Genomic DNA, 24,008 nt, shown 5'->3' with positions numbered 1-24,008 from the left:
AAATTCTTATTTTAAACGTAAAGCAAATTCACGTTGAAGAGGTTAAGATTCCTTCTCACCTCTTTATACATTAAAGAGGTAAAACTTCTATTTCTTAGAGCAGGTTATTAAAGTGCCAGAAACCTTGGTATATACCTGGTGGCCTTCCCCTTGCACAAATTGACTTGGGAGGTGGTGGAATTTTAAGTATTATTAGTTCATTATATGAGTGTGCCTAGGGTAACGTCAAAATAGGCACAGTTTTATCTTTGTCCCTGCGCTTCTCCGCCGCAGTCCCCTCGCCGGCGTGGAATTGCCACTGCTCCACGCAACACCAGCCTACCCGGAGCCCGGTTCTCAGAGTCCTTTTGTTCTCGTGCATGACCAAGGCTGCTTAACCTCGAGATTCTTCCAGGACAATCCACCTTTCAACCGCAGCCCCACTTTCAAAACTACCCGGGGCTGCCGACCAAAGAGCACTGCGCTTGCTTTCCAGGGGCTTCCTGGATCCTTCCGGGCCTAAAATACGGCCGGAGTTTTCCGCCTCGGTCCAGACCGGAGAAAGGAAAGCAGACAGTGAAGAGAGGTTAGAAAGCAGGCGGAAAGCCCGAGCTTGCACAGGCGCCAAAAGGAACGACGCACAGAAATACGGCGAGCCACCGGCGGGAGTCCTGAGAAAGCGTCTCACTACGCCGGAACCTCAGAAAACGTTCTTGTTCTTGCCGTCAACAGCCCATTCCCCAACCCAAATAAAGCTCGGAAAAAACGACTAGCGGAACGACACCCGACGTTTCTCACGCCGCGCAAAAGAGGGGCTCTGCGCAGGCGCGTAGCGATGCCCCGCCCCGCAGGCTTGGCCCCGCCCCCCGCGCAGGAATGGACGCCGGCGTCCCGAGTCAGGCACGCGAGAGCGGAAGGAGCGGGTCGGTGCCCCGGAAGCAGTCATCCACTTCCGGAAGGGGCTTGTACGCCTACTGCAGGAGCTCCGGGGCCCGGGTTCGGTGCTTGAAGTAGTGGGTGCGCCGACATGTCTCGCGGTTCCAGTGCTGGTTTTGACCGTCATATTACAATTTTCTCACCCGAGGGCAGGCTCTACCAAGTAGGTGAGTGAATCGGGATCATCAGTTTGCTCCCCGATTTGCTCTGTCATGGTACGGCGCGGAGAGGGCCGTCGTGGGCCACGTTCGATCTGGGGCCGCAAGCGTGACTGCAGCGGGGCCGCGAACAGGGCCGAGGACGTGATGAGCGTCCGGGCGTGTCCTCGGCGGTGTCTGAATGCAGGCGTGGGGCCGAAGGCTCAGAACCCCGGGCCCTCGCAGGCGAGCGCGCCCGGCGCCACACAATGGAGTGGAAAACGGAAGGGTCGGCGGCGGTGCTGTCCCGCGCGTGCCTGAGCCCCCTCGCGCGTTCCCCTCGGGCTGAGTGCGCCCGCCGACGGTGATTGCCTACGAGTTACCCATTCGTTCCTTATACCTTGCGCCGAAAGTGCCCTCTTCGATTTCCGCGTTTGCGCCAGGGACTTTGTCTTCCCAGGTTCAGTCCGCACGTGCGTTTAAGAGCGTTCAGCGTCCTCACTGCTGGCCCGGATGCGGAGATGACACACTCCCTCCTAGACGAGATTTCCAGGGAGCGACAGGCACACACCACACGGGGGGGGGGGAGGTGTTCAAAAAACGAGACGCACCCGATTGCCCTTTAATGAAATGAGTTGTTGCCCTTTTCAGGAGTTGGGTTGGAAACTAGCAGCCCGGGTCTGGGCGTGCACGCCCCTGGTTATAAAACCTGAATCTGGTCGGTGGAGGAAACCCTGTCGGAGTTTATTAGCTGCTTACCGAAGAGCAGCCTTCGTGGAAATGAAATACACCCGAGCTAGTAGTGGGCACCTGCTTTCAGATTGGTTGCATACTGTGCTGCATAGCAGTGGTGTCCTGGTGGAGATGGTGAATATGACTTGGAGCATGGACTTGTTGCCGTAGAAAATTTAGGAGTATGGATATCCTGATTTCCGTCTGTCCCCCTATGGTTTGATTTTTTTTTTTTTAAGTTTAGCACCTCCGTGTCTGAGGACAGTTTATAACATCAGTGCTTGGAAGTCACTGGCGAGAATGGTCTGTAAATGAGCTTTTTCCTGTTACAGTTTAGAAATATAATTGACAGTAACTTAGACTGAAGCCAGTCCACAATATGGCGACCCACTGTATAAGAATGTAACAGAGTATTAGATATATCAGTAATCCTTATAGCCCATCTCTATTTGAAAAACTGTAAGACAGCACAGAGAGCTAACAAGAAAATGTCATTCATAGAATTTCATTCCTGATTTTCAAAGATTTTTTTCTATCTTAGACTACTGCTTTGATTTGTTTTGGGGTTTAGTATGTGACTAGGAAAATACGTGCTTAAGTCTGTGCTTTTTCTGTGCTGATTATAAAAATCAAGCCATAAAGCACAGTCTTTAATATGTCTCAGATTTGGTAAGTAAAAGAACTGAAGAAGAATTTTGTTTTTTAATAGTTATTTTGTTGGGGGGAAGTTCAGGTCAAGCCTGGCTTGTGCTCAGGGATCACTCCTAGCAGTGCTCAGGGGACCGTATGTGGTGCTGGGGATCAAACTGGGGTCGGCTACGTGCAAGGTATAGATATCTTAACCCTGGACTCTCTCCAGCCCACATTTGGAATAAGACCAATATTTTAAAATGACTTTGCTGTCTAGCTAGTGATTTAACGTGTACCATCCCTGTCCTCTACATTGCACTGATTAGACATTGTTAGGAAAATGAAAGTGAAAGAATTGTTACTATGAGCAAGCAATATAGTACTGAAGCCTTTAGGCCCCGCGCCATGTCTGGATTGAAGAGCTGTGTTCTGCACCGCACTAGCCAGCCTGAGCAACTCTTTCAACTCTCATTTAATTAAAGCTTCACTTTCAGGTTGCTTGTTTATTATATCTGATTTTACTCGCTGCTGTAGTTGACCTTTTCCCCTATACAGACATATATCACCAGTGCTTTTCCCAAATTGACTGGCGAAAAGTCAGCCCTTCCCATTTTCACTCCTCAGTGCTCAGCACACAAAGTAGCCTTTGACGAATGTTTGCAAGAGGAATGGATATGGAAAGTTACTAACTTTACCCACTGAGGTAATAACAAAAGGCCAGAAAGCTGAAAGAAAGAAGTATTTAAAGAAGACCTCTGGACCCCACCCTTGGGGGTGGCTCAGTGGCTAAAAAGCACCTGCCTTCCAAGAGTGAGGTCATGAGTCTGTCTTGGGTGCTGTGTGGTGTCCCAAGTGAGTTCCCTGTGGCTCTGTTCTCTGGGGTCCCTGTCCTGTATGGGACTGTGGTCTTGAGCATACAGTTAGTTGTGTGCGAGCATTGCCACTAAAAGTGGTGGCTCCTGGTGAGTACTACACATCTAAAGTTGTATGAGCTCTGAACTGGAGTGCAGACCCTGAGCTTATGTGCAGTCACCATGACTAAAGTGTGTGATTCCCCTTGGGCACTGTTGCTGAGTGTGGGAGACCCCAGCCTGATGTGCCACCAGCAACAAGCACCATAGCCACGCTTGTGTAACCCCTATTGTCAACAACAGCAACTGACAACCTTAGCTATAGTTTCTGCTCCCACAATTGAGCTAATAATTTCTACCTTACAAGTTAGGGATTACATAAGGTTATTTAGGCAGAGTGCTCAATTGATGTTACTAAAATGTTACTAAATCCAAGTTTAATTTTTTTACTTTTTTGAGAGTGCAGTGGGCATACCTGGCAGAGATACCTGGCAGTACTCAAGGCTGGCTCTGAACTCAGGGATCACTCCTAGCGGGGCTTAGGGTGCTAGGGATCGAACCCAGGTTGGCCGTATGCTAGGCATACACCCTACCTGCTGTGCTATCACTCCAGACCCATTTTAGCTTAATTTTTGATTTACTGGGTAAGCAGTTTTGTAGACACAGTATTTTCTTTTTCTATCCATGCTTGAATCATCCACACTAGATTTTTTTAGTGAAGTCTATTTAATTATCATAATGGTGTTAAACTCTTTGTATTACTTTAGAACCTGCCAAAGACAAAACATGTTAAGATTATAGAGTAATGCTGTGTTAATCCTGACAGTGGAAAATAATCTAATAAAAATGATGAAATGACAAAGGAAAGATGAATGGAAATGAGCTAGAGGAAAGGAGTTAAGTTGCTTGCCTTGTATGCAGCCAACCATGTGGGTCCTATTCATGGCACCACATGGTTCTTTGAGCACTAAAGTAAGAGCATAGAGCAGGGAGATAACCCCCAGCACTGCCATATGCGGCCCAACACTCCCACCCCTGCAGAAAGAAAAGGTCAATGTAAAGTATGCTTCTCTTTCCATAGTTGGGACACAGAAGATAAATGTAGTCTTAAAGTTGGTAAACGAAATATAGGACCTACCTATGTAAAGCTATAACGTTAGCCATAAGTAAAATTTGGGTAGTATGACCCCAGAGAGTTTGAGGAAATAGGTATTGTGATTTTTATATTCTAGAAACAATTAAAAATTATTTATTACATTTGAGGGGTTTGCGCCAGACCCAGTGGTCTGTTCCTGTCTCCATACTCAGAATTGTATGTAATGCTTGAGATTCTAACCAGGATCATCAGGATGCAAGGCAAGTGCCTTACCTCTGTACTATCTCTGGTCTGTCAGTACAGCTTTTGAGGGGGCTGTGGGGGAAGGCACACCCAGTAGTGCTCAGGGCTTACTCCTGGCTCTGCACATGGAGATTACTCCTGGTGGGCTTGGGGACCATATAGGGTGCTGGGGATTGAACTTGGCCACATGCAAGCAAACATTCTACCCACTGTACTCCAGTGCCTCAGTAGAACAGCTTTTTAAAATTATTGGAGGGAAAAGTTTTTAGAGTGTTGTAAAAATCACTTGTATGTGTGATGTCTTGTGAAGCCAAAATGTCCAGTATAGCCATGAAGAATTCGGCCTTGGGTCTCTGCAGTGCTAGCATCACACTAAAGTGCTCATGCTGTGGACCACTGGCATTTTGCATGCTTTTTCCTGAACATTTCCCTATTAAGTTTTATGTCCAGCCCCTATTTTTTCCTGGATTATACAAATGAGATCCAGGCAATCTAGGCAAGTGTTGGGAAACTAGGAAAAGAAGCAAACTGAATAAGGATTACTGGTCTAAGTTTTCATTCTGAATTTGTGACAGTTTTAAGGAATTGGAGATTTGGAATTGAGTGTGATCCTTTATATTTCTCCCATTTAAGAAATAGGAAGTGCCAGGACCTGAAGGATAGTACCACAAGCAGAGTACCACATTGTACCCTGGTTCAGTCTCCAGCACGTTATATGCCTGGTGCCAGAAGGAGAACGAAAAATGAGATTGTCATCTATAAGAAACAGAAATCTTGGGGGCTGGAGCAATAGCACAGCAGGTAGGTTGTTCGCCTTGCACACAGCCGACTCGGGTTCGATTCCCAGCATCCCATATGGTCCCCCGAACACCGCCAGGAGTAACCCCTGTGCATCGCCAGGTGTGACCCAAAACACCCCCAAAAAAAACAATTTTTTTTTTTTACTTTTTGGGTTACACCTGGTGATGCACAGAGGTTACTCCTGGCTCTGCACTCAGGAGTAACTCCTGGCGGTGCTCAGGGGACCATATGGGATGCTGGGACTCGAACCCGGGTCGGCTTCATGCAAGGCAAATGCCCTATCCGCTGTGCTATTGCTCCAACCCCAAGAAACAAAATCTTTAATGATAAAAATAGCATTCAAGTACTGTCACTGATTGTTGAATTCTGACTTTCAGAAACATCTTGTTTTAGGGCTCAGGATGTAGCTTAGTGATAGAATACTTGTCTTAGATGCTTGTGTGAGGTTCTGAATTTGTTCCCCAGGGCTTAGTGATAAATCCAAGGCTTTGTTGCCTTTAACCAAAGGCCAGTATCCAGGAGACGAGTTGTGAGAAAAACCGGTTGATTCAAGTGCTAGTAACCTGAATAGCTGGTGGAGTGTCCTACGAATTGTCATTTCAGGGCCGGAGTGATAGTACAGTGGGTAGGGTGTTTGCTTTGCATGTGGCCAACCTAAGTTCTAAGCCCTGGCATCCCATATGGTCCCCCAAGCACTGCCAGGAATAATTCCTTAGTGCAGCGCCAGAAGTAACCCTTGAGCATAGCTGGGTGTGATGGAAAAAAAAAAAAAAGAATTGTCATTCCATCTTAAACTCAGCCAAGGGCCTGGGGTTTATGAAGGGCTGTTGGAGGAAGGAGGCAAAAGCAGAGAAAGGTGATGCCCTGCTGATGTCAGTGGTTTGAAAAAGTCAGCGGGACATGCTCGTCTGTCCTTTGTAAACTCAAGAAAAACCACTTTGCAACATTGGCTTCCAATGGTCTAAGGTGGCGTCATTGGGGTGACATCTGTTGTTTGTGTTTTTCCTCTCGTCTGTGGTTACCTCTGAGTCTTACAACACATAGTTCATAGAAACATCTCTTAACATTAGGGGAAATCATTAGGGGTGAGAGAAAGATCTGAGAGTTCTGTAGAAAGCACAGTTTCTGAGCCCTGTTCCCTTATATTGGGGGCCAGGGTAACGGCTCTCAGGGCTGGAGTGCCTTCCTGGATGTGAGGTCCCAGGCTGCTGGGTAGAGATCTGGTGGCCCTCAGCATTACCACCAGACTGAGTGGCCCAGCACAGTAAATGATGTGAAATCAATGTCTTTTCATCACTGCCCATAACTTGTTTTACTTTTTCCTGGCTTGGCCTCCATGCTCACCTTTGCTAAAAATTGTCATGGTACTTTTTACCAGGCCAGTACTTTTTTAGAAGGTAGTATAGTTCGTTGCTATGTCTCTAAATGGTTTGCAGTGGCAATTTCCATTTTCCTGGATATTATGGTTGGTGGTGATAAATGGGGAATCATTTGTACCAGGTATTGCGAACGTGGTGATACCACCTGCCGAGGAGTGCTAGAATGATCCAGGGGATGGGTGCAAGTGGGGGGGGGTCACTGTTTGCTTAAAGAAAGTGGGGTGCTGAGTGATTGTAGTTTTCTGAAAAGGGAGCATTTGGCCAAATAGTTTGAAAACCTACAGATTCCACATAGGGTGAGCTCGAAAGAACTGGAAAAGGTTTCCTAAAGATGGTGAATTGATCTAAATCAAGATGAGGGGAAATTTGGAGAAACTCCAGTACTTAGACCAGTATAGCAAATTCTGAAAGAACAGGGGTGTCATGCTGGATTTTGGGCTTTTCCAATAGATTTCGAACATAGCTGGCAGAAATCCTTAAGAATGATGATGATTGAACTGGAAGATAGTACAGGGGTTAGTACAAGCCGTATGTAGCCTAGAGGCCCTCAGAACCACAGGGTGATCCCTGGCACCAGTAGGACCAGTGCAGCATGCATCCTTAAAAAATTGAAGTAAGTAATGCCATTTTTAAAAATATGAACTCAAAGAAGCATTACTTATGCTACTTATGTTGCACCTGGTGGTGCTGAGAGGGACCATTTGTGCTATAGGAATCTAATTGGGGTTGACAGAATGCAAGGCAAGTACCTTACTCCTTGTGCCTTCTACCTGGCCGAGAACGGGGCTTATGTTTTACTTCTTTTTAAGCCTAGGCACCATGACTTATAGTACTGTTTGTGATAGAGTTTCATGCATACAGTATTTCAACACCACACCCTCGACCAGAGTGTGTCCCTAGCCTTCTGCCCTGCACCCCTCCCCCCCGAGCCCCTTGTCCCCTGCCATTGTAAGCTCAGTTCTGTAGACCAGCTCTTTTTAATGGGAGTTTCTTGACTATAGCTCACACTCAGGCTGTAGACTGAATAAGAGATTCATCCCCACATATTGATGCCTTCTTGCAAGTATTGACTTCCCACCAGAAATGGCCCGCTTTTGTTTACTTTCCAATACCTCCCGGCTGGAGTGATAGCACAGTGGTAGGGCGTTTGCCTTTCATGCGGCCAACCCGGGTTCGATTCCTCCACCCCTCTTGGACAACCTAGCTAGCTACCGAGAGTATCTCGCCCACACGGCAGAGCCTGGCAAGCTACCCGTGGCATATTCGATATGTCAAAAACAGTAACAGCAAGTCTCACAATGGACACATTACTGGTGCCTGCTCGAGCAAACCGATGAGCAACGGGATAATAGTGACAGTGACCTCCAGGCTGTCATTTTGTCTAGTTTATGGTCTTGTTTGGGGGAGGACAAAAGAACTGATGCACATTTTGGAACAGAAGTTATTTGTTGTATAATGTGAATGGTATTGGCTATTAATATCCATTTTCCTGGATATTAGTCCTGGATATTATGGTCGGTGGTGATATAACGCGGAATCATTTGTTCCAGGTATTGCCAACTTGGTGATACCATTCACTGAGGAGTGCTAGAATGATCCAGGGGATGGGTACAATTGGGGGTCACTGCTTAAAGAAAGTGGGGGGCTGGGGAATGTTATTAGCTATTATAGAGACTGGAGAGATAGTACAGTGGGTAAGGCAATGGTTGTCACCCTGTATGCAGGTGACACCCAGTCAATCCCCAGCACTGAATATCATCTCCTGAGTGCTTCCAAGAGTCAGCCCTGAGCACTGCTGGGTGTGGCCCCAAAATGAAAATATAATATAAAAACTCCTTAAGGCCATCCAGGGCTGATTTATTATCATTATTTCAACTTTACTTGTCTTGGGCGGTAGTCCTTGTTAGTTGACATGGTTCCATCTTACTCCTTTTAATGACTGCCTATTATGTATCCTATTGTACAGCTCTAAGATAATCTAATTGCCTTTTTTAAAAACTATTGTGTCTTACAGAATATGCTTTTAAGGCTATTAACCAGGGTGGCCTTACATCAGTAGCTGTCAGAGGGAAAGATTGTGCAGTAATTGTTACACAGAAGAAAGTACCTGTAAGTACCAAATAACCAGTAACGGCTGAATATAATAAAAAATGTTTTATGAGTTTGTACAGAGCTCTATTACAGATAACAAATACTAATATTCTGCTTTGATTACATCATTTTAGAGTTATGAAGCAGCTATAAAGAGTTGAGTACAACAGATTGCTATATGAAACACTGCTATGATTGTGAGCATAGTGGGATTTGGCCTTTTGTATTCAGGGACCTTGAAACAAGCTTTGGGGAACTATAGGTCTTGATCTCCGGCTACTTCACTCTAGAAAAGAAAAACCAAATCTCCCTGCCACCTTTTCAAAAGTGGTTTTAAGGCTCAAGAGGGCTGAGAAGAGAAGGATCTGAGAACGGTGCTATAGCAGCTACAGAGTTCATCACAGCTGAATTGAACACATTCTCCCACCTGGAGTCTTCTAGTGAGTAAGTCCTCCAGAGAGAACTCCATCACTATTATGTGGAAGAGACTTGTGCTGTGATGTTGAAAACAGACAAGTTTGAGTTCAGAGCTAAGGAGTGCAGCTCCAAAGATGGAGCAGGGCAAAGCAGAGAATGGAAACACAGCACTTAGACTCAGGAAAGGAATGGTAGGCCAGGAATCAGACTGGACAAGAAATAATCACAGACCTCAGCAGCCCCCTGCAAGCCAGCTCGGAACCCCTTTAAAGCAGGGCGTACCTCAAGGCTAATACCACCATTTGGAGCTGAAGATGAAACTGCAGTTGGCAGCGCAAGATATGCCTTTACCAGGAGGGCAATGAACCTCCTGCATCTGACTAATTGTAGGCAGTAGGCTGAGCAGCAGTGAGGAGACTGTAAGGACAAAGGGAAACTCAGTAGACCCCCCTCTACCAGTTAGATTGAGCATTTGGTTGGAGTCCTAGTCAAACTTAGGGTGGGACAATAGGACCTTCTCCAGGCTAGCTTGAGCTTGGTAATGTGTACTGCGAGTTACCAGCATGTTCGAATACAGTAATCTGTAACAGGACGTCTTGGGTTATAGATGTTTTAACACTGGCCTTCCTGATCTTAGGAATACCACGAATACAATGAGTTTGTGACCCCAAATGCCTGGCAGTCCTGTAACTTGTACAGATCACAGACAGTCACAGATCCTTAGTGGGCATCCAGATCTACACAGTCTCAGAGCTCAGACACTCAGTTTGTTGACCTCAAGCCCTTGGTTGCTTTTCCAGGCCAACCCATGTGCAAATCTCCACCCCTCACCCTGACATAGAATCAGGCATATAAGTAGTGGAGGGTTTTATCATCGTCAGTTGGTGGGGGCTAAAACTTAGGAAGATTTTCAAATCTACCAAAACTTTCTAAATTACTTACAGAAGATTTCCTAGTAACAATTGTAGCCAAGTTCTGTGACATAAAGAGATGAGTAAACGAAAGCATCAGCAAACTCCAGGAAAGTATGGGAAAATGGCAGAACACTGTAGCTGAGCTTAAAACTCAATAAGTGGGTCTGTGGTACAGACCATCTACACACCTCATTCTTAGGTCCTAGCATTCAACCAAGTAGCATAGTTGGCCAGAAATCACCAGAAGGAAACTTGTACAAACAATCATATAAGACTTTTATATGATCATATAAGAAAATCATGGGGCTGGAATGATAGCACAGCAGGTAGGGCGTTTGCCTTGCACGTGGCCAACCCAGGTCTGATTCCCAACATCCCATATGGTCCCCTGTGCATCACCAGCTGTGACCCAAGAAGCAAGAAAGCAAGCAAGCAAGCAAGAGAGGAAGGAAGGAAGGAGGGAGGGAGGGAGGGAGGGAGGGAGGGAGGGAGGGAGGGAGGGAGGAAGGAAGGAAGGAAGGAAGGAAGGAAGGAAGGAAGGAAGGAAGGAAGGAAGGAAGGAAGGAAGGAAGGAAGGAAGGAAGGAAGATCATATATTACTCTGAGTGTCTTCTAAGATTCAGGAGTTTGTGTGTATGCACATGTATGCATACCATACCTGGCTTAGTGCTTTGAGTTCACCCCTGGTGGTGCTCCCATTCCATACATTGTCGGGTAAAACCTATAACTTGCAGAAAAGCATGTGGTAAGGTCCTGTGAGCCTTCTTCCTAGCCTCACTGATGGGTTATTAGTGAGCATTGTCAGACCTTCAAAGAGAGTGCTACTCATTTCATCAGACTCTTCCAGGAAGTTGGAGAAACAGTTTGCTAATATCTGTGAAGCTAACATTGCCCTGATACCCAAACCAAATAGAGATATTATTAAAAAATAAAATTATGGACCAATATCTCAAATGAATATAAATGCAAAGATCCTCAATAGAATTTTAGCAAAATGGGGCTTGGGCAATAGCACAGCGGGTAGGGCGTTTGCCTTGCACGCAGCTGACCCGGGTTCGATTCCGAGCATCCCATATGGTCCACTGAGCACCACCAGGGGTAATTCCTGAGTGCAGAACCAGGAGTAACCCCTGTGCATCACCAGATGTGACCCAAAAAGCGCAAAAAAAAAAAAAAAAACCAATTTTAGCAAAACAAATTCAACAATAGCCAAGATGAAACCACCCAGACACTACCCAGATAAGCAATGTAGATAAAGAAATTACGGTCTACCCAGTGTTTAGAGAAGAGAAAGACAAAGAAGTTAAGAAATCTAGGGGGAGGGGCTGGAGCGATAGCACAGCGGGTAGGGCGTTTGCCTTGCACATGGCCGACCCGGGTTCAAATCCCAGCATCCCATATGGTCCCCTGAACACGGCCAGGGGTAATTCCTGAGTGCAGAGCCAGGAGTAACCCCTGTGCATCGCCAGGTATGACCCAAAAAGCAAAAAAAAAAAAAAAGAAATCTAGGGGGAAAGAAGAGAATGAGAAGTAATGCGTGAACAGTCATCAGGGCTTCATTTGTACTGGTGATATGGATGAGTGATATAGCCATATATCTGAAACAGACTCAACAAAATGAAAACATGAGATCTAGGCTGCAACCACTAAAACTTTATATCCCACGGAGATAGGAGAGGGATTTGGTGGGGAGGGAATATGAGAACATTGGTGGAGGAAGTTGATACTGGTGGTGGGATTGGTGTTGAAATATTATATGCCTAAAACTTAACTATTCATAGCTTTGTAAATCACAGTTCTTTAATTAAAAATGAAGAAATAATTGGAATTCTGGCACACTATGTACACTATCAGCTGTAGAAAAAAAAGGAGAAATCTTGCTACAGCTTGGATGGAACCAGCGGGAGAGTGATGGGAAGCGAACTGGAGGGGTCTTGGCTGTGGTGGTGGTAGAATGACATACATCAAAAACATAAATAGTAGTGATTTTTGTAAACACCTAAAATTTATATGTATGTGTATATACACACGTATATATGTATGTGTATATATGTGTGTATATATATATATGCACACATATATGTATACACAAAAATGAGCAGAACTCATTTTTATAACTGTAGAGGCCTGTGATTTTCATTTTCTCCTTACCTTGGTTTGCTTTGTTCGTCAGGACAAGTTACTGGATTCCAGCACAGTGACACACTTATTCAAGATAACTGAAAACATTGGCTGTGTGATGACAGGAATGACAGGTATCTGCTGATGTCTATATAGATTTGTAATTTTCTACAAATCATTTTGGTATTTTCATTCTGAGACTCCATCATAAGTGCCTGATTTTAAAGGACAATGAGTGGAATTGCAGTCTTATATCAGTCTCTTCAAGACTGTTGTGAAATGTTTTGAAAATGTAAGTGGAATTGGGTCATTATGTTGCTGTTGGGGAAATAAGGCTGAGCCCATAGATGCTTTTGTATTTGGACGTAGTACTGGTTTACAGGGACTTATGTCATTATATCTCAAACCTGATACTAATGACATGAATTAGAAGTAGGTCAGACCTGTAAAAAGTTTATGAGTTTCTATTTTCTAAAATCAGGGGAAGTTCCAGCCTATAAAATAAGGATACATTCTCAGGTCTGGGAGATAACTCAGGAACTGGACTGCCTACTTTTTATATGGGAACCCAGGACTTGATCCTTGGCAGAGCATGGTTCCCCATGCACCACTGTGAACAGCCATGCACACTCGTGGTGTAGCCCAAAAGTAAATATATACACACACACACACACATACACACACACGTGTGTGTGTGTGTACATATACACACATTCATATATTATATACATATATTATATATATATATATATGCTGTGTGTGTGTGTATATATAGAGAATTGAGAGGGGAGGGAGGGAAATCACTGAGTCAGTCTCCTGAAAATCCCTTCCCATGTGAGAGATAGTACAGAGAGTAGGGCACTCAGCTTGGACACAACTGACTTAGGTTCTATCCTGAGCATCACAAATGATGCAGAGACAGGAGTAAGCTCTGAGCACTGCTAGGTGTGGCCCCAAATCAAACAAAAAGTCTGTTCTTGTGGGAAGGGAGAGTGGGTTGGGTTTTTTTAAAGGGGATTAATAGGAGATTAGGCCACATGCAGCTGTGTTTGGGGTGTATTCCTGGCTTTGTGCTCGAGGCCACTACTGTGGTGCTTGGGAGATTATGTGCTGCTGGGGGTCTAACCAGGGTCAACAACATGTATGGCAGCAATACTTTACCCCTACACTGTCTCTCCTATCTTTCCTGCACCTTTGGAGATTATTTGGTAGTTATACTGTGACAGCTGATGAAGAGCTGTCTATAAAAGGACAGTACATGAAGAGAACGCTTTCTTAAAATTTGTTGTGTCCTGTTGCTCAGTCATGTATTTTTCATTGATGGGAGAAAAAAAAAAACAGAACATGTCTTTCCTTAGTACATAATAGATGATACTCTTTCCTCCTCCCCCCCCCCCACAAAATTGATACATGATGGAGAAATTGCCTTTGAGGCTCATTCTTCCCTTTTTTTTTTTTTTTCTTTTTGGGTCACACCCAGCGATGCTCAGGGGTTACTCCTGGTTTTGCACTCAGGAATTACTCCTGGCACTGCTTGGGGGACCATATGGGATGCCAGGGATCGAACCCGGGTCGGCCGCGTGCAAAGCAAATGCCCTACCCGCTGTGCTATCGCTCGGGCCCCTCATTCTTCCCTTTTAAAGAAGTAAACCTTTTTTTTTCTCTAAGCTGACAGCAGATCCCAAGTGCAGAGGGCACGCTACGAGGCAGCCAATTGGAAGTACAAGTATGGCTATGAGATTCCCGTGGATATGCTGTGTAAAAGAATTGCTGACATTTCTCAGGTGTACACACAGAATGCTGAAATGAGGCCTCTTGGTTGTTGTAAGTATCCTGAGAAGTTTCCCAAATAATTGATGAAATCTAGGGATGGATTTGATCTCTTTAAGAGAACATGTAGAAGGGAAGTGGTTGTCATAACTCTTGGGCACTTGTAATATGAAAACTTTCTACAAGCAAGAAAAATCTTTATAATAATTAGTCAGGGTTTAGATAGATGATCATGCAAAATTTAGCACAGTGCTTGTTTATTTCTGATTGTGTCATTCATCTATTGACCTCTCACTTAAAAGTTACTTCTCCCTAGAGTTCTTCAGCCGACACTTGAATTTCCTTAGCTCATCCTCTTCTGCTGGTCCCTTAAATGTTGCTGTTCACCAGTTTCTCCTTGGTCTTTTCTGGCCCTTTTTCTTCTGTTAGGTAATCTCACCTACTTATATAACTCCCCATTTACTGCTCTATGCCAGTCATCCCCACCTAAGTTTTAACCTATTCCCTTTCTTCATGTCTTCAAATTTGAAAGTTAGAAAAAGGACAGTGATTTTGTCTTTGATATCTGCTTTCTACACCTGCTCCCTTCTTTGTCTAATTAGTCTTTTTTTTTTTTCTTTTTGGGTCACACCTGGTGATGCACAGGGGTTACTCCTGGCTCTGCACTCAGGAATTACTCCTGGCGGTGCTCAGGGGACCATATGGGATGCTGGGAATCGAACCCGGGTCGGCCACAAGCAAGGCAAACGCCCTACCCGCTGTGCTATCGCTCCAGCCCCCTAATTAGTCATTTTTTTGTTGGTGCTGTTTTTGGATTTTGGGCCACACCTTACTAGGCTCGGGGGTCACTCCTGCCTGCTCAGGGGACCTTATATGGTGCCAGGGATCTAACCCTGCTCGGCCATATGCAAAGCAAATACTTTATCCACTGTACACTCTCTAGCCAGTTTTAAACCTATTCCTCAGAGTACCTTTTCCTTCAACTCCTGTCGCTTCATTGTTGCTTTTGCTACCTAATTTCTCTGTCTCTTCTCTTTTTTCACCTTCCTACTCTGTCTTCCTGTTACTGTGTGAGTTGTCATTCCAAAATCACATTTTAATTGCTCCCTTCAAAAACCTAATTCCTTGGGGAGAGATAGTACAAGGTTAAGATACTTGACTTGGATGTTGGGGAGAGATAGTACAAGGTTAAGATACTTGGCTTGGATGTTGCTGACTCTGGCTTACTCCTGACACCACATGTGGTCCCCCAAGCACTGGCAAGAACAATCCCTGAATGCAGAGCCAGGAGTCAGTCCTGACCACTGCTGGGTGTGGCCCCAAAACAAAACAAACAAACAAAAACATGTTTAGGTGCTGCTGAATTAAAATAGGTCTGCCTACAGAACATTTTGAAATGTTTTAGAATATTTAATGTATAATTATAAATTCTCTAAAAGACGTGATGTGTAACATCTTGAAGAATTAATATTCAAGGGAACATATTTTGAGCAATAACAGGGATTAGAAAATTCTTTGAAGGTCCAGACAGAAAGTGTAGCGGGCAGGGTACTCACCTTTTGTGCAGCAGGCCTGAATTTTATTCCCAGCATCCCCGTAACCCCAGGAGTGAGCACTGAGTCAGGAATAATCCTTCACTGTCAGGTGTGACTCAGAAACCAAAGGGAAAAAAGAAGACTGCTTGAAAATTACATTTGTGATAATTCAGACTTTTATTTGGTGGGGAAGGGAGCAGTGGGGGGAGAAACACACCAGTGATGCTTGGGGGTTATTACTGTTGCACTCAGAAATCACTTCTCTCTCTCTCTCTTTTTTTTTTTTTTTTTTGTGGGGGGAGGGTTCATACCCGGCGATCCAAAGGGGTTACTCCTGGTTCTGCACTCAGGAATCACTCCCGGCAGTGCTCAGGTGACAGTCAGCTGCGTGCAAGGCAAATGCCCTTACTGCTGTGCTATTGCTCCAGCCCCAGAAATCACTTCTTACATGCTCAGGAGACCATATGGGATGCCAGGGATTAAACCTGGGTTGACCACATGCAGGGCAAATGCCCTACCTGCTGTACTATTGCTCCGGCCCCAATAGTTCAAAATTCTAAAAAATGTATAAATCTTTTCTATGAAATGGAAATGTAATTACCTACAACAGCTGTGTCCCAACAGCAAGAGGAAATTTTTGTATGAAGGTCTTTTTTTTAACTCTTTCCTTTTAGGTATGATCTTAATTGGTATAGATGAAGAACAAGGTCCTCAGGTGTACAAGTGTGATCCTGCAGGTTACTACTGTGGGTTTAAAGCTACCGCCGCAGGAGTGAAACAAACCGAGTCAACCAGCTTCCTTGAAAAAAAAGTAAAGAAGAAATTTGATTGGACATTTGAACAGACAGTGGAAGTAAGTTAGCCAAAAGAGCTGCCCCACTCCAGCTTTTAAGAAGTATATACATATGCACACAACATAGGATGTTTGGGGACCCGAGAGATAGTACAGAGGGCAAGGTGCTTGCTTTAAAAGTGACCAACTTGAGTTCATTCTCTAACACTGCGTGTAGATGATCTGGTGGAAAAGTTTACCTGGGATGCTAATCTTAACACGGCTCTTCTAGGGATTGTTCTTTATGATCGTAAGGTTTTTTTTTAAATCTTTATATAAATTTTTAATCACTTCAGACTAAAGAAATCTCTACCACCAAGAAATGTATTGACTTAATCTTAAAGTACAGGGAATTAAACCAAGGATGCAGTACCATCAAACCATGTCCCTAGTTGCCAAGAAATGATTTTAAATATATTGGGATGGAGGGGAGGGAATAGATAACATACAGGGACATATATTTGGGAAATGAGAGTTTCGGATAAAGCAATTCTAAAAATAATTATACTTCTGTTACAAATGACAGGAAGAATTACAGTATAATAATTTTGTGTTTAGGGGCTGGAGCGATAGCACAGCGGGTAGGGCGTTTACCTTGCATTCGGCCGACCCTAGTTCGATTCCCAGCATCCCATATGGTCCCCTGAGCACTGCCAGGAGTAACCCCTGTGCATCGCCGGGTGTGACCCAAAAAGCAAAAAAAATAAAAAATAAAAATAATCTTGTGTTTAGTTGGTTCTGTTATACTAATTGGAAACAAAGCTATTTTTATCTGGAAGGATTTGTGCCCTATTATTTTTCAATTGTTTTTTAGTTTGGTTTTCTTTGGAGGCCACACCCAGCAGTATGCAGGGCTTACTTCTGGCTCTGCTGCCAGGGGACCTGGCTTACTCCTGCCAGGGGCCTTTATGGGGTGTCGGGGATCAATCCTGGGACAGCTGTATGCAAGAAAGATGCCCTCCCATTATACTGTCAACTGTTTCCATATTTTGCCCCATTTATAACAAGTTTCTTTCTCCTGAATTGCAATTCACAATTATATGATGACAGCCGATATACAATCACTTATGTAAAGCATCCTATTACGTGCAGTGGAACATCCTTCCCTATGGCTTAGCTTAACAGAAAAGCTTCTCGTCATTGACAGATAATAAATTAGAATTAACTAATCAATTACATGATTAATAGAGCTGAACTGAATAACTAATCATGAGTTTGTGATATGTATGGGAAAACCTTGGAATCCCTGTTTTGTTTCTTTCAGACTGCAATTACTTGCCTGTCTACTGTTCTGTCAATTGATTTCAAACCTTCTGAAATAGAAGTTGGAGTAGTTACAGTTGAAAATCCTAAATTCAGGTGAGTTATGTTGTTGGCTGGGTACTCAAAATTTACTATGTGCTAAAATTCCAGCTTAGAATGTTGAGGGCTTTGTAGTGGTCCATTTTGTCTTGGAGAGAAGAGAAAAAAAAATGAGGAATATAGTTAGTTTTCTTTATCTGAGAGAACTGTCTTAAAATGTATTGGCCATCTCTCTAAGGCAGACATGATTGTTTCTCTCTGTCAGAATGTTGTATATTTAATACCAGAGATAATACAAAGTAACCTTTATATAAAAAGTAAACATAAGTATTTTCTCTTAGTTTAAGAACAAGAGAAATTTAACTCCCAACATCACAGTTTTTCTGATTGTATTTCGGTATTATTTCATGGCTATTTTAAATGGAACTTGTAGTTGTTTGTTTGTTTCTGTTTGGAGGCCACATCCAGCCATATTTAGGGCTTACTCCTGGCTCTCCACTTAGGAATCACTCCTGACAGGCTCTGGCGACCATGTGGAATACTGGAGATTGAATTGCCCGGTATTATTGGCTCTAGCCACTTACGTGCCACATTTAGCAGCAGTAAAAATACTGATCTCCTCTCCGAGATCTTAAGCAAGCCCAGGTTTTGGATACAGCTAATAGAGCTGCAGATTTGTCTTAATTCAGTTCACAAATCAACCTACAGCTTCAGTTAATCTGTTATATGGGGTCTTTAATATATATTGGCTCACTTACATGAAGCCAGATACTCTAATGAATTCTTAAAATACTTTAGTTAAAACTCCCTCTTCCAACCCTCCCTCCCTCCCTCCCCACCAAAAAAAAATCCCCAGATGTATGGAACTGCTAAAGGCATTTTAATTGATACATATCTGCTTATACTTGAAGAGTTTTGATACTGTGCTTTACCCCCTAGCTTTGTCTTTTTGTTGTCTTCAGGTGAGTGATAGAAACATAAAAAGATTTAAGAAATGTTAGGATTTAAAAAGAAAGCGGCTGCTGTCACGTGTGCATGGCGTTCATCCATGTCTGATCGCAGTTCCTGTCTGTGTTTTGCATTCAGGTCTTGCTATCCACACAAACCTCATGCAGCCGGAGATTAAGTTGGGATCGTAGTACTGGCCTAGTGTTGTCTCTGTGGACATAACCACCACTGGCCAGCCTCCAAATTCCCACACAGAACTTTGGGAATAGATCCTGGACCTTGCAGGTTTCACATCAAGTATCTGTGTATTAAAGCAGTACGTTTGGGGAAAAAAAAATGAAAGTATCCTCTAACTTTTTTCCTGTAGAAAAATAGTACCTTGGGTCCAGAGAAGTATTACAGCAGGTAAGGCAGTGTGGCCTTGCATACAGCTGACCGGGTTCAATCCCTGGCACCTCATGGCCCCCAAGAATGCCAGGAGTGATCGATCCCTGAGTCCAGAGCCAGGAGTAAGCCCTGAGCATAGCTGGGTGTGGCCTCAAAACAAACAAAAATATTGCCTTTGCTTTTTCTAAGCAGTAAACTTCCAGCAGGAGAAAATTTTGGATCTCTAGAGGACATGTAATTTTGTTTTATTTTGTCCTGAGATTCAACTATGACCTTCCAAATTTTTATTTTTGTCTCTTCAATTAAAAACCTTGTCTTTTTTTTTTCTTTTTGGGTCACACCCAACAATGCTCAGGCGTTACTCCTGGCTCTGCACTCAGGAATTACTCCTGGCGATGCCTGGGGGACCATATGGGATGCTGGGAATCAAACCCGGGTTGGCCACGTGCAAGGCAAATGCCCTACCCGCTGTGCTATCGCTCCGGCCCCCCCCCCAAAAAAAACCTTTGTCTAGATTTGATTGCTTTTTTTCTTTTCCAGAATACCTGTGCAGATCATTCATAAATTCTGTTATATAGTGAGCATTCTGAAATATAGCCAGGATACATTATTGCAAAAGCATCAACAATAGTCATTGCCCCAATCAATTCACACTAAAAAAATGTCATTTTGACAAATTTCATTTTAGAAGTTCGACAGTAACAGTCACATTAAAGGTTGCTAAGCAGTTGATATCTTCGTGGGCGTTGTTTGGGGGAAAAATTGTAAGATGTAGTGCCATCTTACCTCACAGGTTATGAAAGCGGTTACATGGGATATAAATACATTTGATAGAGGAACAAGAATAAAGAATATATTGTGTTTAGCCTAGCATTATTTAATTTAGATACTTAGCAGGAGGTGTTCGTCTTTTCATAAAAACATTATAGATTTCATGCAAAGAAGTAAACATCATTACATATGTATGAAGTTGGTATGTGTGGGTATTTCTTCAGAATATTTTGAAAGAAGTGGCGCATATACAGACCTTTATAGATTGACTAAGGCACAGGATGGTTCATTACTTTAATGTGTGTTTAAAATGTTATGCATTTAAAAGTGCTCAAGAGTCAGCAGTTGTGGGTTTTTCCTTTTGCTTTATAGGATTCTTACAGAAGCAGAGATTGACGCTCACCTTGTTGCTCTAGCAGAGAGAGACTAAATTGTAGTTGACTTGCCAGCTCAAAGGTACCACTTGCCTGTGTGTTGGGTAACAACCAATCAGCATTATGGAGGCCTTTGGTTTGACGAGGGAACCTTTCCCGCTCCTCCTACCAAGATGTGGTCAGGAGTCTGTACAAATAAAAACAGTGCTTTTGGAAAAGAATTGTTTCCTGTCTTTTTTACCATAATTTCAGGTAAGCCTGTACTTTTTGGTGACTGCTAAATCACCTTCACAGTGTAACTATTATTTTGTTGACAATAAATTTGGAATTATGTTTCATTAGAGGTTAACAATAGTAAAATGATTACTACCTTAAGTAGTTTTTTTTTTTCCTTAAGTAGTTTTTTACTTATATTTGATCTATACTGAATAAGAACCAGTATTTTTAATTTGTGTTTTGTTTGCTCAGGCCTTATTCTTAACTGTCCAAGGGTCACTCCTGGTGGGGCTCAGAGGACCATATGGGTTGCTGAGATTGAACCCAGGTCAGCTGTGTGCAAGGCAAATAAATACCTTACCCACTATACTATCTTGCCCTAAGAACCAATGTTTTTGCTTTTGGGTCACACCTGGCAGTGCTCTGGGAACCACATGTGATGCCAGGGATGAAACAGATCAGGCACATACAAAACATTTGCCTTACTATATTACCTGGCCCCTAAGAACCAATATTGTTAAGAAAAATTACAGTTGCAAGTGGGAACATCATAATGGAAAATAGAGGCCTGGAAAAATGTTATGTATATTCTGTGCTTGCTTTAAGATTTTGTTTGAGCCATGGCACCACTTGGTCCCCTGAACCCTATGGCAGTTATCCCTGAACATAGAGTTAGGATCATTGTACAATGCTGCATGTGTCTCTAAGAACAACAAAATCTGCTTAAAACAAACTTTAAGAGACTGGTCTAGGACCAGACAGACAGATCAGTGGACTGTATGTTTTACCTGCAGGAGGCCTTGGTTTGATCCCTAGTACCCCATGGTTCCAGAAGTGATGATAAAAACAGCTGTAGAAATGCCACCAAGCAAAATAATATTAAGGGGGAAAATAATATGGTAATTTTTTTTGTGTGTATGAACTAAGTTTTTTTTTTTAATTTTTATTTTTTAAAAAATTTTATCACCATGTGGAAAGTTACAGAGTTCTCAGGTTTATGTCTCAGTTATACCGTATTCAAACACCATCCCTTCACCAGTGCCCATATTCCACCACCAAAATCCCGGGTATACTCCCCGCCCCCCACCCCAACTGTATAACTGATGAATTTCACTTTATTTTCTCTTCACCTTGATTACGTTCCATATTTCAACACAAAACTCACTATTGTTGTGGGAGTTATATCCCCAAACAAGATAACCCTAATAAGGAGGCATTTGATAATTAGTTTTCATTAAAAGATTGTATGTTTTCAGGTTTTAGAAAAGGTCAACTCGGCCACGCAGCTCGGATGTGTCCCAGTCCCGAATCCTGGAGCCGTGTTAGTTGCTGCTCAGTGTCGCCAGGGTTCCATCTGGAGAAGGTGTGCTGGCGGCACCTCCTCCTTCCGGCCCCCCAGTGTTGCTGGCCCCGATTCGGGTCCGGAGCATTGTCCGGGCCGCGTTGCTCACCAGAATGCCTGTCGCTTCTCTGTGGATTGTGGCAGCAAGATGGCACCGAGGGTGGGTCGAGGGCATGACTTCCGGCGGCCGGGACCACTTGGAGTTTTGGGCTGGCGCCGCCCCACTCCAGTGCCCCCCCAGGCTCGGATGTGTCCCAGTCCCGAATCCTGGAGCCATGTTAGCTGCTGCTCAGTGTCGCCAGGGTTCCATCTGGAGAAGGTGTGAGCTAAGTTTTTTAAATTCCCTGATACCTGAACCACTAACTTATAGATGATCATCTCCAGGTGTCTGTGACTGATTTTAGAATGAATCCTTTGGATAAGTGCTGTTGAGAGGTAGAGTGAGTAGGACACTTGCCTTGCACGTGGCCAGCCCATGTTCGATCCCTGAATTCCCGATATGGTCACCCAGAGCCCCACCAGAACCCCTGAGTGCAGAGCCAGGAGTCAGCCCTGAGCATTACCCAGTGTGGCCCCAAAACAAAGACTTGGTTTACTGTTAATGTTACTCAAGTCTCTTGATCGGATCTAATACTATTCCCAGACCTGCAAAAGGGAAGGCCATGTGAACTTCCCACCATAATTACAAAAGTACACTGACCACATCCTCTTTGGAGCTGAGTTGAGTTACAAAACTTCTTTAAAAGGAAGTGATCCTTCCAGTTGACTGCTGCTCTGGGCTTACCCATCCAATCCATCCAAATCCACTAGGCTCTGGGCAAAGCCATTGTCTTTTGAAAAGATCTAAGAAGGCTACTTCCCGGGGTTGGAGTGATAGCACAGCAGGTAGGGTGTTTGCCTTGCATGCAGCGAACACGGGTTTGATTCCCAGCATCCCATATGGTCCCCTGAGCACCGCCAGGAGTAACCCTGTGCATGGCCAGGTGTGACCCAAAAAGACAAAAGAAAATAAAAAAAAGAAGGCTACTTCCCAGACAGAATGGCCTGCTATGCTCAGTCCTTAGTGTGTGACATATGATGGGTGAGAGATCTGAATAAGGTTTTGGTTGATTTTTCTTTTTTTTTTGGTAGGTTTTTTTTTCTGTAAGGTTTGTGCCATGAGACCCAAATTACTATATTAAATATCATCAGGATCTCCCTTAAAAAGTTGAGAATGTGAGCTGGAGCGATAGAACAGCAGGTAAGGCATTTGCCTTGCATGAGCCTGGCTTGGGTGCAGTCCCTGGCGTCCCATATGGTCCCCTGAGCACCACTGGGAGTAATTTCTGAGTGCAGAACCAAGAGTAACCCCTGAGCATTGCCAGGTGTGACCTAAAAAGAAAGGGAAAAAAAAAAAAGTTGGAAATACTTAGGTCAAATATGTTCTGTCCTGGGACTGGAGCGATAGTACAGCAGGTAGGGCACTTGCCTTGCACTCAGCCAACCCAGGTTTGAAATGCTTAGTCAAATATGTTCTGTCCTGGGGCTGGAGTGATAGTACAGCAAGTAGGGCACTTGCTTTGCACTCAGCCAACCCAGGTTTGATGCATGGTATTTCATATGATCTTCCAGCACCTCTAGCAGTGATCACTGGGCGTGACCCAAAAACAAAAAAATACAGCCATCCACATTTCCAAAATATAAGAGAGCAGTTAATTTACAGTGGTGAATTAATGGTAGGCACCTTGACATCCAGAACAGACATCCCAGCATGACTATTAACACCTAGTATTTTATATTCTGAAAAATCCAGCTAGCACAGTAAGAAATTCAGTAAAAATGTGTGTTGGGCCCTTTCTTCCTGATGAATGCTTGCACAGCTATGAACTTGATTCTGAACTCTGCTTTTGCTGTGTCTCTTAAGTTCTGATAGCCTGTGTCCTCATTGTTTCCAGGAACCTTTTAATTTCCTCTCTGATTTCCTCTGGCCCATTAGTGGTTCAGTAGTGAGTTCTTTAATTTCCAGGTGTTTCTTCATTTCTATTTGTGGTTAGCTTCTATTTTCAGAGCGTTGTGGTCTGAGAAGATGGTTGATATGACTTCTATGCACTTTATGGAGGTATGTTTTGTGGCCTAACATATGGTCTGTCATGGAGGAGGATGCTCTGTGTACATTGAAGAAGAACATGTATTCTGTTTGAGGGGGATTAAGAGCCCTATACTAA

General features: G+C 43.7%; 1 protein-coding gene and 1 non-coding gene across 2 annotated transcripts; both read left to right on the top strand.

Annotated features, from left to right (window-relative positions):
- Window positions 1–917: 917 nt before the first annotated feature.
- PSMA6 (proteasome 20S subunit alpha 6) lies at window positions 918–20,467 on the top strand. The gene is made up of 7 exons (XM_055133280.1): window positions 918–1,082; window positions 8,799–8,893; window positions 12,380–12,461; window positions 13,996–14,151; window positions 16,307–16,485; window positions 17,729–17,823; window positions 20,245–20,467. The coding sequence occupies exons 1-7, from the start codon at window positions 1,007–1,009 to the stop codon at window positions 20,300–20,302; spliced, it is 741 nt and encodes a 246-aa protein (XP_054989255.1). The 5' UTR covers window positions 918–1,006; the 3' UTR covers window positions 20,303–20,467.
- On the top strand, window positions 18,788–18,971 carry LOC129403986 (small nucleolar RNA SNORA23). The gene has a single exon (XR_008629604.1). It is a non-coding gene; the product is annotated as a small nucleolar RNA SNORA23 (small nucleolar RNA).
- Window positions 20,468–24,008: the final 3,541 nt, after the last annotated feature.

This window comes from Sorex araneus, chromosome 3, assembly GCF_027595985.1.
Source record: "Sorex araneus isolate mSorAra2 chromosome 3, mSorAra2.pri, whole genome shotgun sequence".
Classification (NCBI taxonomy): Eukaryota; Metazoa; Chordata; class Mammalia; order Eulipotyphla; family Soricidae; genus Sorex; species Sorex araneus.
Note: the sequence above shows the minus strand (reverse complement) of the source record. Positions and strands in the feature narration are given on the sequence as shown.